Consider the following 16,468-nt stretch of genomic DNA (forward strand, 5'->3'; position numbering starts at 1 on the left):
CCCCTTGCTTCTGACTTCCATCCACGAAGATACTTATACTTCTCAGACATCAAAGCTACTGCACTGCTAGTCATTTGTTTATGCTTAGTGCTTCAGCAAAATGCAGTTGGGTGATCAGAGCTCCACTTGCCATAACATGGATAAAAGGCACTTATTCAGTGATGACAGGGAGCAAAATATTATTTCCAAGCCAATGTATCTTAGGAACAATTCCCGCTACACAGATCAACTTTTCCAGAGTGAGAAACTTCCATATATAGATTAATAAAAGATGGTTTTGGCTCTTTATAGAGAAACTTTTTCAGTTTTGAAGGGTGTTTTATAGAATGACCGCTTCAGTGTTTGGTACAGTGGAAGCAGACCTTCCTTCCTGACTCAGTCACGTCTAGCATGAAATCCTCATCGATTTTTGCTCCTTGTGAAAGAACTGTCAGTAGAATGATTTGCGCTATGTGTGCCTATAACTTTTTTTTCCTGCTTAGATGTTCACTGTTAAGCGTGGCAACAGCGACAAACATTTCCAGTGGGATGTAGAGAGATGCCTGTACTGCTATTGCTCTTTCAAATAAAGCTGCCTTTCAAAATCCCGCTGTGATAGCAACCACGGCACAACCGCATAAAGTATCACAGGCACTGCCTATATACAGCATATGAATCATATCTACAACTAGGAGAGTAATGCATGTCCATTCTCTTATGCTGGTGTTAAAGTATGTAATAGACCTTTCTCTAGCAGCCTAAAGCATCATCACAGATAAGGCCATAGGAACAGAGGGACATGCAGGGCTCTCTCCCAGTCTTATTCCTCTCATCTAACTCACTGAAGTTAGCAATTTTCTTTTTCTCAGGAACTAAATATGGGTTTACATCTGCTACTCAGGAATTCTTAATTGGTTTTAATTGCTTTTGTAGCTTTTTAATTGTAGCTTTTTAACTGCTACATCCTTACATGATAGCGATGAACACGTGCCCACTTACATTCAAGAGGACTATTAGACAAAGACGACTATTCCAAAAGTTCTTCCTCTGTGCCTGTCTAAGCTACCATACAGAAACTCTACACTGTCATAACTTATCCTACGATCATATGTCTAGATTTGAGACTTTAAGCCAAGGTGACACTTGGGCACTGACTCTGCCCAAGCTGCCTCTGTCCCCAGGGAGAGCAGGCAGTTCCCTTCTCAAGGATGCAGCAGAAGTTACTAGACTAGGTTTTTTAGGCAGAAAAACTGCAGCCTCCATTTTCTCTTCTATATTAAAGATCTTAACGTAGCCAACAGCAACAGTATAAAATTCACAGCACTCTAGAAGGGCACAGACGCGCAGAAGAGTTCAAGAGGCTCTTTCTACATCCTCTCCTATGAATACATTCATCATGGAACTGAAATAATTTGATCTTGTGCGCATACATAAAACATCAATAAATACATGCTGTTTTACAGGCCTTTTATGTATTACTTTAAGTAATTCTTACCTGTAAGAAAAGAAAAAAAAAAAGCAATATTCCTTATATATAGTATTTTAAAAACTTCAGTGAGCCATTAACAAGCAAGCATAGTTTTTTCTGTTGTGTACTATATTTTTTCCTCTATTCTGCATAGATTTTTATATGCCACAGACCACTTTTCTCCAGTCATGGTACTCTGAACTATGACTGTTGCTCTAAACTGCTGGTCTGACCAGACGATTTCTGTTGGCCATATCAAAATATGAAAGGCCAGGAAAAAAAAGAACAATATGCTTTCACAAATCAACTCTTTATAATTCCAAGCCAACTCACTAAAGACATTTTTTAAGTAAATAAGAGAAGCTACTGAGTGCCTGCTCCAAAGAAGTAAACCTGACATACAGTGCAACTGAAAAGCACTATTTTTCAGCTTGGCTTGCCAGGGTGCCTTAGTACATATTAAGTTGCTATACTCGTGGCTAATAAAGGATTCTAGCATCTCATTGAAGTGTTTTGAGAAATGATGCCAAAGGTCAAGAGACTTCAACCACCCAAGAAGTTTTTTATAGCTCTAAGGCATTGGAAATTGGAAGAAAGGTCATTACCACTCTTTTATGGGGACTCCTGGGCACGCCATCGCAAATTGCTGTTCAAAGCTCCACTTACTTGGAGTTCTAAAGCGACTCATAACTCATTCGGAAGAAAAGATAATGCCAAACAAAATAATGCAATTTAAACACGCTATTGTTAGGTTTTTCAAGCAGAAGAGATGATAAATATCCTTGAGTTAGTAACTACTTTTCAGAGTTGCCTTATTCTAGAGAGTCCTGCCACAGATCATCTTTATCAGACTGGAGTCAGCGTTTCAAAGCACTGTAAAGCCTATTAAAATGGAAAGGATTTTTTCATATTAATTTGAATTAAGCAACAAGTTGGCAGTTTGACATGGTATAATATAAAGGCCTGCTCAGTAACAGCTTTAACATTTACCCAAAATTGCTATAGGAAAGTTCATAGTTTTGATGTCCTCCTAAATCATCATTAGTTATGTTTATATACTAGTTAAAAATGCTGATGTTACCAAATTCTAATATGGTATTAGAGATAAAAATGGAAAACTATCACCACATCACAAACCAGAAAACATAGGATATGCAGTCCACGGAAGGTTTTTTGCTGCCCTCACTATTTGGAGTAAAACCTTCTAATTTCTATCAGCTCCATGGGCTATCAGAAATGTAATGTAGGAATCACAACATGGTTCCAATCGAAGCAGTTTTAATTAAAACTGTAAGTGTAAACTGTACCTTAGAGTAAGTATAAACACAAAACATATCCTTCCCCTAGAAGAACAATTTCTAATAGCTAGAAAGATGACCACACAAACACAGGGGGAATGCACAGCAAAGAGAAAATTTTGCTTCTGCCTCAGTGCCCATATTTTTGGTCTTTTGCAGAATTAGTGTATGGAAGGCCAAACACATTGTTCAAAGTTATAAATCACAATGAATGAACACAGATGCATCAGCAGGACAATGATGCTGGAGCTCAGCCTCAGGCATATGAACATTTGCATGCCAAATTAAATATCAGAACGTGGAAAAAATGTCCTCAGTAAATATACCAAGAGCATACCTAACACTAGACTGATTAACATGAATCCAACACTGAACTTGTTCAGTAGCCAAAACTTTTGATTTCACTGAACCACAATGACTCTCTGTGTATTCTGCCACTTTAACACTTTGTATTGTTCTGGGATAAACTTCTTGTGCCTCTTCAAGAATTTGCATAAGAAACAAAAAGTCCTACCAATACAGGAAAACCAGTTCAGACATGAGAAGGCAAATAGGGTTTTATGCATCTGGAAGAAACGCTGCACGCTGCCGAACAGACAGCGTAGCTGAAAATGGACAGGAGCTTCAGTGTCCAAAATGCTTCAGTGCCAAAAGCATTTATTCAGTATGTTACTTGAAAATAAGTAACTCTATAGAAAGCTTACAAATTAGTGACAAGCTTTAAAAAGACTCTTTTCTCAGTTGAATGCTTTCCTAAAAAGTGCCTGATCTTGCCGAGTACTGCCTGCCACCAGTGTCTGCCTAGAGAGACAGCCAGTCTCCAGTTGCCCACTGTCTTGAGCACCATCTGCTCCATCCACTGCGAGCCATTTACTGGCGCATGTCTGTCATCTTCCTCACCCTTTCCGTCTGTGAGCTCTGATCCCATAGCAGCAAAGCTGGCGTGTGTAGCATAGTCCGAGAGGGCAGGCATTTATTCTCATACACTGGAAACGGCCCCTCAAAATCTTACTGGTGGCCTTGTTCTCTCAGTTGTTAAAGAGTTTTAATGAGGCAGCGCTTACTGTCCCTCTCAGCGCCTATGGAAACTGCCAAGCTCCCATCTCATTCTTGCTTCTACCTCTCTAGAGAAAAAAAGAAAGAGCTTTAGCTCCTGACAGCAGTGAGGATACTCCCATGGTGCATGGGAAAAGCTTACTCCAAACCATAATTTTTAGACAGGACAGACCAAAAGCCGAGTAGGCAGGGCATGCTCTCACTGTGTAGAAACCCACGTGCAAATCAGCACCGGTGGGATTTAAGCTTGGGTTAATAATTTGCCATCAGAAGGATGTGCCATAAGTGGCTGGCTGAAGCACTGCCTGCAGGGAGGGCAGCCGGGGCTTCGGTTTGTGTCCCCTCTCATGCAGGGAATGAGACTGTCCCCAAAAAAAGAGGAGCAAGTGTGCTTAAGCAGCCCCACGGCTGGGACATCTCTTAGCACACATGCCCACTCCTGCGTGGACCTTTTCATGAAGTGTTTCACAGAAGCTAAAGAGACTTCAAGCTGAGCTGCAGATGAATAAGACATTTTGATTTTTGTTGTGTCTAGAGACTGGACTAATTGCACAGGTAAACACTCTGTGTTTACAGCTTTAGAGAGTGCATTTTGGCACGGATTTTATAAAAATCTGCCACAATCTTTGAGCACTTCATTTTTCCAACTTCAATGTTATTTTAGGATTTGGGGGTTGTTTGCTCGTTTTAAGAAATGTATTTAGGAGTTTTACACAGTACAGACAGATCACTGTGTGTCCTGTTTGATATTTGGCTATATTCAATTCACTAAACCATTTTTCTTTTCTCAATATTGAATTTATTCCAACCTAGAGGAACATAACGCTCCCTTGTAGCCTGAACTGATAACACATACTACTATTATAATGATTTTTCTGTTTGCATTTTAGAGAAATTTTTTCCTCCCTGTGTCTATCAAAACTAAAATAAGCATGCATGAAGTCTCTTAAGTAAACTGGACTTTATGACATAACATCAAACAAAACTCCTTAAAGTCCATTCATCTTGTGCTACATTTTTTACAGCTATAAAACAAGACTTTCTTATTGGTCATAGGTATCAGAACATAAGACAAGATGAAAGTTAAGATACTTCCACACAATGAGTCAAATTGTATAATAAGAGACTTCGGTGTAACACCCAGAAGAATTTTGGCCTTAAAAAGTTCATACGGAGAAAGTACAGGCACTACCCCGTGAACAGGCATTGCTTGTTAGATTTTGGGTTCCTTTTGAAAGCAATACAGGTTCAGAAAAATACCAACTCTGCCAGGCAAACACAACCACCAAATCCCCACAGCCGGGCACAGAAGCCCCAGGCACTGTGCAGGCACTGTAGCAATGAGGGGCAAAGGTCTAGAAGGGGGCACACAGTGGAGTACATGGCACAAAACTTGTTCTTCTATTTACCAAAGAAAACAGAAAAATTCCAATCTTTATGCTCTTTAGAAAGCTCTTTAAGATCCAGAATAACTCTTAGTCTGATCATGAATATAAAAGATTCACATTAAATTCGTAAGTCAAATTCCTAATATGAAAGATCACTTTTTTTATATTGATTTTACTGAAATATTGGTATCGCTAATGAATCTTACTTTTTTAACATTTTTCATTGTATATAAACTTTCATTTTTATTGATAAATAGCACAGCTTTACTTCCTTTGAAAAGTCTTGGGTTTGCAACATTTTATCTATTCACTTTTATTTTCTACATTGCTTATCAAAATATGCTGATGGCCTTTTAATACTATGCAAGTTTTCAGACTTGCAAAAATTGCTTCTAGTTCATGCTGCATCGTAAATTGGGAGTTTGCCGAACTGCCTATATTCGTATTTTATAAACACAGGGAACATCTTCATGCACCTTTCACATACACCTTTGACTCAAGTCACTGAATGGCAACTTTATGTTGATGATATTTCCCTTACTACTCCCAACTACTTACTTAGGAAATAACATTACTGTTTTCCATTATTCTGGCTTGTTTCTATATGCTTTGATTTTCTTTTCCTTCAAATTATTGCTCTTTTTTTATTATACATTTTATGCCCACCTTGAATTTACTTTGGTGCATTTATTTCAGCTTTTCTTTATATTCTATACCAACATTTCCTACATCATACTCCTAGTGATAGAAACCGATAGTGATAGAAACCAGGCTTTTACAGCTTGTGATTCCTGCTAGATGAGCTAAAAGAGTGAAAGTGGCAAACAAAGTTAAATGGGAGAGTAAATGAAGGACTACATTGTGTCAATATTTCGCCTCTTCCAATTTTACCTCCTATTGTGACTCCTATATTGTGACTGTGTCAAAGTAAAGTTAAAAATCATCAATTCAGATTTAATCATTTTCTTATGTCAGCCGAATGACCGCACTCCTGTACCGGCATGTTTTAGCGTGCCTTTTTTTCAGGTATCCATGCTACATTTAGTCGAGAGCTTCTTTGTTTAGCCATTCTATGAAATGGCACTCAATAGCAAAAGAAGTCTGTGTCCTACAAAAAGCTGTCAAGGCTGGCCTGTGTTCGATCATCTTTCTAATTAGCTTGGAAAACCGTGTTTGAGTCTTCTACTATCATTTCTCCAATGGAATAGAGAATTATTTCAAATTTCCTTCTTTTGTACAATTAAGTAATTCTAACAATTTGTACCTCAAACTCTTCCAACTTCTTAAGACATATACATTCCATTATACCTCAGTGGTCTGTTCAAAAGGCAATTTGCCTCAACACATATTGTGAGAATTAAATCATTTAAATATATATGAATAACAATTACACTGGAAGTCTTGCTTTCAATAAAGACAGACTTTAATACAGATTTACAGCCTGTTCATTAAAATTAGATTATAAGTGGCACCAGCACAAGATTTTATGTCATTCACCATAATTTCAAAATAAACCCCACAGACCACTTCAAGTTATTAACTGGTTCCTATGGCACTAAGTACAGATGCAGATGCATAACCTGAAACTCAAACCTGGTCTCGCAAATATTTTGGAGTATGGCATTGCAATCACTTCCTCAAAGCACCACAAAGAGCCATGGAGGATGGTCACAGCTCCACTGGGAATGACTTCAGCTCATTAGAAAATTCAAAAGACACATAATGTAATGGTATGAAAAATGATTCAGTTCAAATATCCTGAAAGCATTATGTTGGAAAGATGAAATTTTTTTTATCGGTACTCTAAAATAATAGTTATTTAAGATAGTTCCTGTTCAGTATCAGCCTTAGGGCTATTTCACTTTAAGTCTTCATCCTGCTAAAATCATTGAATTATTTTTTTGTTGTTGTTCATGCTTTTTATTGTTGTTTTGGCAAATTCTTTCTATGGTAACCTGCTTTAGAATAAAATTGCTGTGAAACTCTTACATCTTTGAAAGTCATTCCTAGACATATCCACTTTTCCTTTTCCTGAAATGCTTCTCACAAAAATAGCTCATCTAATAGTTTCTCCTAATGTCACGCACTAGCAGGAAATTACACCACTTACTGGAGATTAGGCTTATTTTGCAGCAGCAGGAGGAAATCTAAAGCAGCACCAATCCAAATAGACAAAGATAATTATAGCCAATTTTTAGATACAGAACTGAAGAATTGGGAAAAAAAAAAATCATGTAATTCAATCCTCAGAAAGAGGTTATTTCACTGAATTTGCTGGGACCTATCCTCTGATTAACCTTTTGGAAGACTGAAACCCCTCTGCAACTCTGAGAAACACAGAGTCCTCTGGATGGACTTCTGAGGGCTGAGCTCTGTTCACCTCTACATTTCTTTGGCAGCTGACCCAACATCCCCTGTTCCCCAGATCCCCACAAGGCATAGCCAGATGCCAGTTCAGTGCCGACAAAGTTTTGCAGTCAAGCAGTTGCTATTTATTGGACTCAAATGTACCAGACATTAAGCAGAATATCCTCTAATGTTCAAAGTAAGTGTTCATTCTATCATACCAGAAGGTACATAAAACCAACAAGTGGCAAGAACTGGATATGTTATTAGTGACTACTAAAAATTCAGTTTTTAAGAACATAAGCTATTTGTTTCAGGCTTACATGAAATCTCTCTCAAAATTGCGTAATTCAAAATGTTTTCAATGAAATACCTGACAGCATTCTTCAGGTTACCATGAAATTTTCAGCCCTACCCTTTCAAAAACTCTCTTCTAATACATTATGTACAAACAAAATATAAGTGTTTGAGATTTCATATTGAAAGGCCACCTGCTTTTAGAGGAAAGAAAAAAAGTTTCATTTAAGTCCTTCCTAAAACAGAATCTGAGAATTCTCTTCTAATCTGATATGTTGCTTAGACCGCAATAAAATTCCAAAGACCTTCAGTGTAAGTTTAGCTTTCTAATATAATACATCCCAGAGTAAAATGTAAGTAACTTCAAAATAATACAAAGAGATGATGGTAATGACTTAAAGAAAAACAGAGCACCTTTGAGTTAGTTCTAGATGAGCTTTTCAATAACGACTCGTTGCTGAAACCAAAACCTTTATCACCTACAGCACTCTCTCAAATGATGACGGTGGGTTACTGCAGGATTACAGTTTTATGTTTGGATCCCTTATCCCCGTTTCACTCCAAACTCAGTAGGAGTGCTCCATTTAGAAGGAACTCATCTTACTACGAAGACATCAATTCAGCTACACTCAAAGGCTCATCCCAGTAGAACAACAGTCCCTTAATTTGCAAGAAAAAAGCAACACATGCAACTTAAATAGGAATGCTGATGACAAAGTAGTAGCTACAAATAAAGAGATCTGATATTATTGTTATCAACCGTTGCAAGCATGAAAGACTTCTAAAATTAAGGATCACACAACTGAGTTCATTTTCCCGTGTAGAATCTATTGTTTCATAGTCCCCTACTAAGTCTTGCACTTTGCGAAATTGTGTCACACCATGGGTGTACTCTACAATTCTACCACTATCTTCATATTGTTGATATGACAAGTACGATAAGGAGGAAGTGGGATTGCAAGCTGCTGCTCCGTAAGCTTTTTACCACAGGAGTGCTACCAAAAGACAGCCATGTGTTAGAGCTTAATCTAATTTCAGAAACATTGCTTTAATTAGAGAAACAGTGTGCATATAGGTTGGTCAGCTTCACCTATAAGGAGCTCTGTAACAGCAGACACTTAAAAAGGTGAAACATTGCAAATTAAAATAAAGTGATTACAAGATTAACAAAAGTGAAAGGTAGAATAATACAATATGCACTTGCATTACCCCAATATAAATTCCTAAAACCAAGATCCTTTGTCTCTCCAGTTGCTGGCACTTGCACACACAGTCCCATGTCTGGGAGGGGGGCGGTGGGGAACAGACACCCACCACAGCTGCCGGGACAGAAACCCACCCCAACTTACACACCACCGCAGAGACACACATGCTGCAGGTCCCTGCAGTAACTGGGCCTCGACACTGCATTCTGTCCAGTAGTTTGCCCTGGATCCTTGATCTCCCCAGCTGTCTCACTCACTGCCAGACACACACCAATAGGTCTCTCACTTGACCCCAGATTCCATAGTCTCTCCAGTAGCTGGACGTCCTGACTCCTCCAGTAGCCAACTTCTCAGAGACACGCACAGATATAGAGATATATATATACCTGGCTCACTTAACCTACCCCCAGCTAGCCCTGCCACACTCACCTGCTGTCAGTCCAGCACCCCAGGCGCACGGGCCCACGTGACCTCCTCTAAACATCCCATAAGTCTTGTATGATTCCAAAATGTTCCTCCCTGCATCCCATAAGAAGTTCCAAACACTGGCAGGCAGCAAGCCCCCTCAGTCTTCAGGGTGATCCATAATGTCACTCAGTGCTGGGTGTCCCTGTCCTGGCCCACGGGGCTGAGGCTGGGGACAGACCTGGCAGGAGCTGGGCTGGGGGCTGCATTTCCCAATCTGGGTTATTGGGGTTCCCCTCACTGCCACTGTGCCTCTGGGCTCCTTTCGCATGTGTGTGTGGAGTTGAGCCTTCTATCACGCAACTTAACATAATTTACTCCCATTTCCCTCTCCTCCACTCCCCATCTCTCTTTGAAAACATCCTGTTTCTTTTTTCTACTTCTTTTTTTATTTACACCTCCTGTATTTAACACAAAATAATTCTTATTTAATATGCTCTCAAAACGCTGTTTTTAATCTCTCGTATGCAAAAAGAAAACTGGTCAATGTACTCCTATAGTTCATGAGTGAACGCCATCATTTCCATTCGTACTCTTTTCCTTGAAGTGTACTTTACCATGAAGCGTTTGTGACAGTTAACTTTTAAAATAATTCATGTACTTTTATTCACCTTATTTCTATGACGAGAGACCTCACAGCAAGGATGGAATAACAATATGGAAACTTACCACCTAATCCAACTGAACACACTTTATTGAACTCTTATTACTTCCATGTGTAACAGGAAACTAAAGCCAACTGCAATCCCCAATTTTTGGCATTCTCAGTATGCATTGTATCCAGCAAAAGTGAATTTCACTTTTCATTTTTATTTTTACGGCACAGTGATATTAGACATATGGACTTAACTTCATCATTTAGAGATCAAGTGTTTTAACTGAATAAAAAAAAGCAAGGTCTTTATTATGCCTAAAGCAATACTGTTCCTTAAAAAGTTGTAATGCTTTGTAAATATTATTCTAATCTCTTTTGCAGCATGAATATTCTTAAAAATAACTGGTATCAAAATTTTAGTATGGATGATAAAATCTTCCAGAATGGATATAAAGAGTTATAACAACACCGTTACAACACAGATTCAAGTCAACCAATTAATATGAAAGAAACTGGCTATGGATAAATTCAATGCCAAAGACTTATATTCCAATTTATTCTGAGGTAGTATGTGTGATAAATTAACTAATATTTCTCGATATACAAATCCTAGTTTCTTTTAAAAAAATTAATATAATTAACACACATAGTTATTATAATTATGAGCTACTATCACAAAACAAATATTTCCTTTCCATATCGACAGAAATTAATAGCCCCTTATTAAAGCATTTCATACTTTCTTTTCTAAATAAGTGATATTTGTCAAGATACATCTCTGATATGAAAAACACCCCCAAGTTGATCAATCAGGTAAGTACCTTTCTTATTGGAAGTCTGAGGAGATTACAAACTCATTTTGTAGTTTCAGCAACATGTTGAACACCCCATGCAATGAATCTTCCAATAATATTTACTGATAAGCTTTTTTTTTTCTTTTCAACTCCCTTTTCTCTCCGACATACACACTTTCCTTTGTTACGCCGGCAACTTATGAGATTGCTGCATGGCTTAGAATAGTTTTCTCCTCAAGTCTTAATAATAGCACAAGATGCTAAAAGACAGGCTCTTCTGGTTGAGTTTATTTCACATTGTTGTAAAAAATTAAGAAAAACCAACCCTTTCAACACGACTGGCAGTACCTTATGACTTTACTAGACCTAAATTAATCAGAGCCTACCTATAAATAGGGGAGGTGGAATTTTTTTTTCTTTTTCTCCGCCCCACCCCTTTATTTTTCACATGGGTTCAATTTGAGAATAGATAAATTCCTGCAAGAAAAGTTATCAGCTACTTAGAGCGAGAAACCATATCCGACTGAGGAAACTTGTGATATGAAAACAGTTGGAGGCTAGAGGTCAAATACTAATTTCTTAGAAGGATGATAAACATTTGGTTCTTAATAGAGACTAAATTTTCATAGGAAAAAAGAATTCTCTTCACATAATAATACTAAAATTAACACTATTACTATTTCAAAGAAATTGTGTCACAACGATCAAGAAACATAGTTTTCTGACTCCTTATGCATATTTAACTCCAAATTAAATTGCCAGGACAATTAAGTCTATTCTTTCCTACAAAAAGGCTAATTCACAAGCTTTAACTACTGCCTTTACGGCTTACATTTTGGAATTTTAAAATCCCATTTCTCTCTAGTCCTGTAATTTAACTACTCTAAAAACAGAATAATCAGAAAATGGCAATCAGACAGTGGTGGACATAATTCATTTAAATGTTTCTATAAAACAGTATCACTGATGTGCATAGGAAAGAAATCAAGTTAAGGGGAAAATATGCATGCAAGCATAGATAAAGAACGTCAGAAAGCTCAAAAGGATGTCCAAAAAAGTTAAAGCCTAATGCTCCAGACAACTGATACTGATGTACATCTCAACCTTCCAAAGCTGTTCTGTGCAGACAAGCTCTACAGATGCGTGAGCATCACCACAACTATACACGAACCACTTTCCCAGACTGCTTTCCTAATGAGGTCTCTGAACACTAGGTCTAACACCACATTATACCATATTGGACCTGGGTACTTTTTACGTGTCTGATTTCAACATTCCTAGAATGTATTTTTAAGAAGTCTTGGGGATAAAAAAAAAATATGAGAAAGGTAAAAAAGTATATTAAAAATCAATTATACTTAAATATTTTTCCTTTGCATCTGACAGCACATCCTCCCTGCTTTTCAGTGAAAGTTAGATTTTCTAGCTTAGCTGATGCTATGCACAGTGCCTCGTAGGTAAATGGTTTATCAGCTGTTCAGATAAAGCAACACAAGCATCCACAAAACTGAAATTTAATAAAAATGTAATAAAGAATAACTTGACAAATACGAAAACCTCAACTTTTAATGTAGCAATAAATATTCTTTCAATAGGTAAACATATTCTGCCATGCAGAACACTTAAATACAAATAACGTGTACCTGAACTGTGGAACTGATTTCAGATGCAAATCCTCCTGTCAAGGGAGCCTCGTGGCTAATCAGCAATCGCCCGGTCTTCACCACTGACTGAAAAGGAAAAACAAACCCCAAAAATGTAATTAAATTATGGCTCTTGTGATTTCTTACTTGTATTACTTGTGGAATATATGAAACGTGACATCATTAGCAGGGTTAGAATGTAGCTACTTTTCCCCTCTTGCATTTTCACAGAAAGATAAACCATCCTAAAAGTCTAAACTAATTAATAGGATATTTTTATGTTTACTGTAAAGCTGTTTACACCTTCTACACCATTTTAAGGAAACATCAAGAATAAAAATGTATTCCACTGAACATGAATTTACCCTATCAATGCAAACTGTAACATTTCTGAATGAGAATAAGGATTTTAACAAGAAGTCAGTAAAAATTTGGATCCTGAAAATACTGAAAGACACACATAGAAAGAAATCCTTCACTGATACGTACCTCTGCACAACCAGATCCTAGATAAAGTCACGAATCATAGCTACTCAGAAAGTAAAACTGTTAAGTAAAAATTTTAGCAAGAAAATAATCATGTGGATTAATGCTGCTTATTTAAGTTTTACATGGCAATTACAAGCAACATTTTCTAATTTTAAATCTCAATGTCTGTGCAGTTTTTATGTGATCCAATTCATAAATAATTATATAGCCCAATATATACAGAAAGTGATATAAGCACCTTTTAATCAAAAAACAAACCAGGTTCATCATGAGACATAAAAATGAAAGAAAAATATTTTTAATCTGATGGGAGTACAAAGCTTCACCACACCCAAATATCTTGAAGTTTATTGAAACTAAATACTAAATTGCCTAGAATCAAACAACATCAGATATATTTGTTCAGAAATATGGCAGCAAAGTCTCACTTTTCATCATACACATTTTATAATTTCATAAGGTGCATAAAAAAGTTTCATGAACTTCTAGAGATGCACATCAGAAAAAAATAATGAGAATAATGTGTATGTTAATCTTTCAAGAACAGTTACAGCCTGATTTTTAAGATAAGCACATGGCATACTGCTGGTGTACCATTAGTCATCAAGTGGAAAAGCCAAAGACAGTGCTAGCGATCAGGTCAAACTTTCATAATGCTTTGATCTTCCATTTAATGTCTACACCAGCACTTTCTCCAGTTGGGCAGCTCCATGTTGTCTACGTAATAGAATAGATAAAGGCAATGCCTTAATTATACAGTTTTCTTTCTGATTCAAGTACTTCTCTAATTCTTTTGCTTTTCTAGGAATGACTCGATCAACGGCTCTTAAGTAGCTCATCCACAGATGGACTGGCAAGTCACAGGCCTATAAACAAGATGATCCATATACTGTACTATGAAGTGGTTTGACAACATTCAGAGCTAAACAAGACCGGAAAAAGCATTTCAACAGTTGGAAAGTAATCCACAGTTATGTAGGCTGATTTCTTGTATTTCTTCTGCCAGCACTGGAAACTCATCTCTAAAGACCTGAGGCATTAACTGCACTATAAATCTGTCCAATGCATCAACATGACGGTTCAACGAACAAAATGTGCACTCCAGTTTTAAGTTGATATGATAAAACTGATACAATCAGTTTCAAGTTGCTATGGTAAAACTGATACAATTAATAGACTTTAAAGGTGTTTTTGAGAATTCTGTTTTAGACACAGATTCTTTTGTTCTGAGGGGTTCACACTTTGAAACATTACAAGCTATCATTAAAGTTACAGATTTGGTTTCTCAGAATTTAATAGTATGAAACAGACACTATTAGAATGCATATAAGAATATTCACATGGGATGAGATCAGTAATCCACCAGTCCAGTATCCTTTCTCCGCAATAGAGATAATTTGGTGTTTAGGAAAGAGTAAGAATAAGGCCTTCAGTGTGTTCCCTTCACTATTTCTCAGCCTCCAACTATTTTCACATCACAGGTTTCCTAAGTCAAATACAGTTTCTTGCTCTAAGTAATTGATAACTTTTCTTGTATTAATTTATCTCTCCTCAAATTGAACCCACGTAAACAATAAAGAAAAAGGGGTGAAAAAACTATCATTTTGGAAACCTGCTTCTCCTATATGAGAAAACCTTATCTTTGCATATGATTCCTAAGGGCTTCAAGGATTCCTTGCAGGTAGGAGCTTGTTAAGAGTGAGCAAGCAGCTGTGATCACCAAGCACCACATACAAGCTCTGCTAAAAAGCACTATGTATCACCCCTGGTGGGAAACCATGCTAGCATAGCTTTGGTGCTTTTAGCGTCCCTCCTAGCTTGTTCAGGGCCAGCATGCATACCTGCACCACATTGTGCCATGTAAAAATAATACCTTAAAAATTCTCCTAATGGTTAAACCAGAGTCAAAATGTCCAGAAATTAACTGCTATATTGCACTGCAAATAGAGTCCTGGACTTTTAGAAAGGATGCGAGTATTGCAATTCCTGAACATTACAGGTTCCCCTGCAGCAATTTCTACTTCACATTTAACGCTTGTTCCTAACCTACAGTGAGTCTTTCAGAAAGCCATGCAATCTTAATTATGGTATTTCCAGTGTTTGCAAATGCATCACAGCTATTGGTTGAGTTGTTCCAGTGTTTAATTGCCTTCCCTGTTAAAATTTTGCACCCTATTGCCAAACTAATTTGGCTGACTTCAACTTCAAGCTGTTTGTTCTTATTTTACTTCTGTTTGCTAGATAGAGAAGCTATTTATTATCACATTTCCGCTCCCCACATTGAATATGTTAAGATTGGGATCAAGTGACCTCTTAACCACACTTCGCTAAACTAAGCAGACTGAGCTCTAAGTCTTTCACCATCCAGCACACTTCCAATTTCTTCATCATTCTTACGACCCTACCCTGAATCATCTCCAGTTAAAAATGTCCTTCTTGAAGTACACCCATCTGGAACCAGCATTCCGGCCTTTTTCAGAACACCACCAGACAGGGAGATAATATAACCTCAATACAGCAGCTCTTGGATATATGAGGCCTTTTGGCCAAAGCATAACGACATTAGTCCAGTTTCAACTGATGACTGTGTTTCCCTGTTCTCAGGAAAGAGTGGTTTGTCATTAAAGGATAACTGCTTCTTGAAATAAAGATAGAAATATAGTGTGTACTTGTTATTTCAAGATACAGACTTTATTTAGATATGCTGAAAAATGTATTGCGTGCCTGAACCCAGCTCAGTTAATGAACCTATCTTCTCTTTATCAGTGACTGTCTATTTTATCTGTTTCTCCAGCTGTTTATTACCTCTAATTTATCAAGAATGGTTTTAAATGCTTTCCGTATCTTCGATAGAAATATTAAAAAACAAGTTAAAAATCAGACTCTGAAGAACCTCAGTGACTTTACTGTTTCCTTTCACTAGCACTGCCTTTACTTGACATACAGTTAAAGTCAATGTAGCACTAGTGCCCTACTTCTGAACTATGTTAATTTGTTTTTTGAGCATCTAATTATGAATTGCTGATGGTATATTTCTAAGTTATTTCTCCCTACTTGCTTCTTCCTTGCTAATTTTTTCATAAATCTATAGATTATTCCTTTTAACTGATTTGGAACACATTTTTCGAGCTTTTTGGGGTTTTTTTGGGGGGGAAAAAAACCCACTCAGATTAATAAATTACAGGTAGAAAGATACTTTGGTTCATCAGACATACTTGGTCTCTGTGCCCTCTTCGTTTTAATTATTATATTGTTTTCTCTGTCTTACAGATGACAGTACTATATAGTAATAACAGCAGCCAATAGCAACCAATGTGATTTTCTCAAACAATTTTTTAAAATATATATTACCATGTAAAAATGGTTCAGACTATATGGCTTAGAAGAAAGTCATAGCCCATGATGAAAAAGTCCAACCTCTTCCTACATTGGTAGTGTTCTAGAA

The 16,468-nt window shown here is 37.2% G+C and overlaps 1 protein-coding gene across 2 annotated transcripts in view; it reads right to left on the reverse strand.

Annotated features, from left to right (window-relative positions):
• BCKDHB (branched chain keto acid dehydrogenase E1 subunit beta) overlaps positions 1-16,468 on the reverse strand; it is a 130,438-nt gene that overhangs the window by 40,406 nt on the left and 73,564 nt on the right. For both annotated transcript variants that reach the window (XM_074581309.1, XM_074581310.1), the window contains exon 9: positions 12,535-12,621. In XM_074581309.1, coding sequence (XP_074437410.1) covers positions 12,535-12,621 — 87 coding nt within the window. The remainder of the gene's footprint in view (positions 1-12,534; positions 12,622-16,468) is intronic.

The sequence above is a fragment of the Larus michahellis genome, chromosome 3 (genome assembly GCF_964199755.1).
Source record: "Larus michahellis chromosome 3, bLarMic1.1, whole genome shotgun sequence".
Taxonomy (NCBI): Eukaryota; Metazoa; Chordata; class Aves; order Charadriiformes; family Laridae; genus Larus; species Larus michahellis.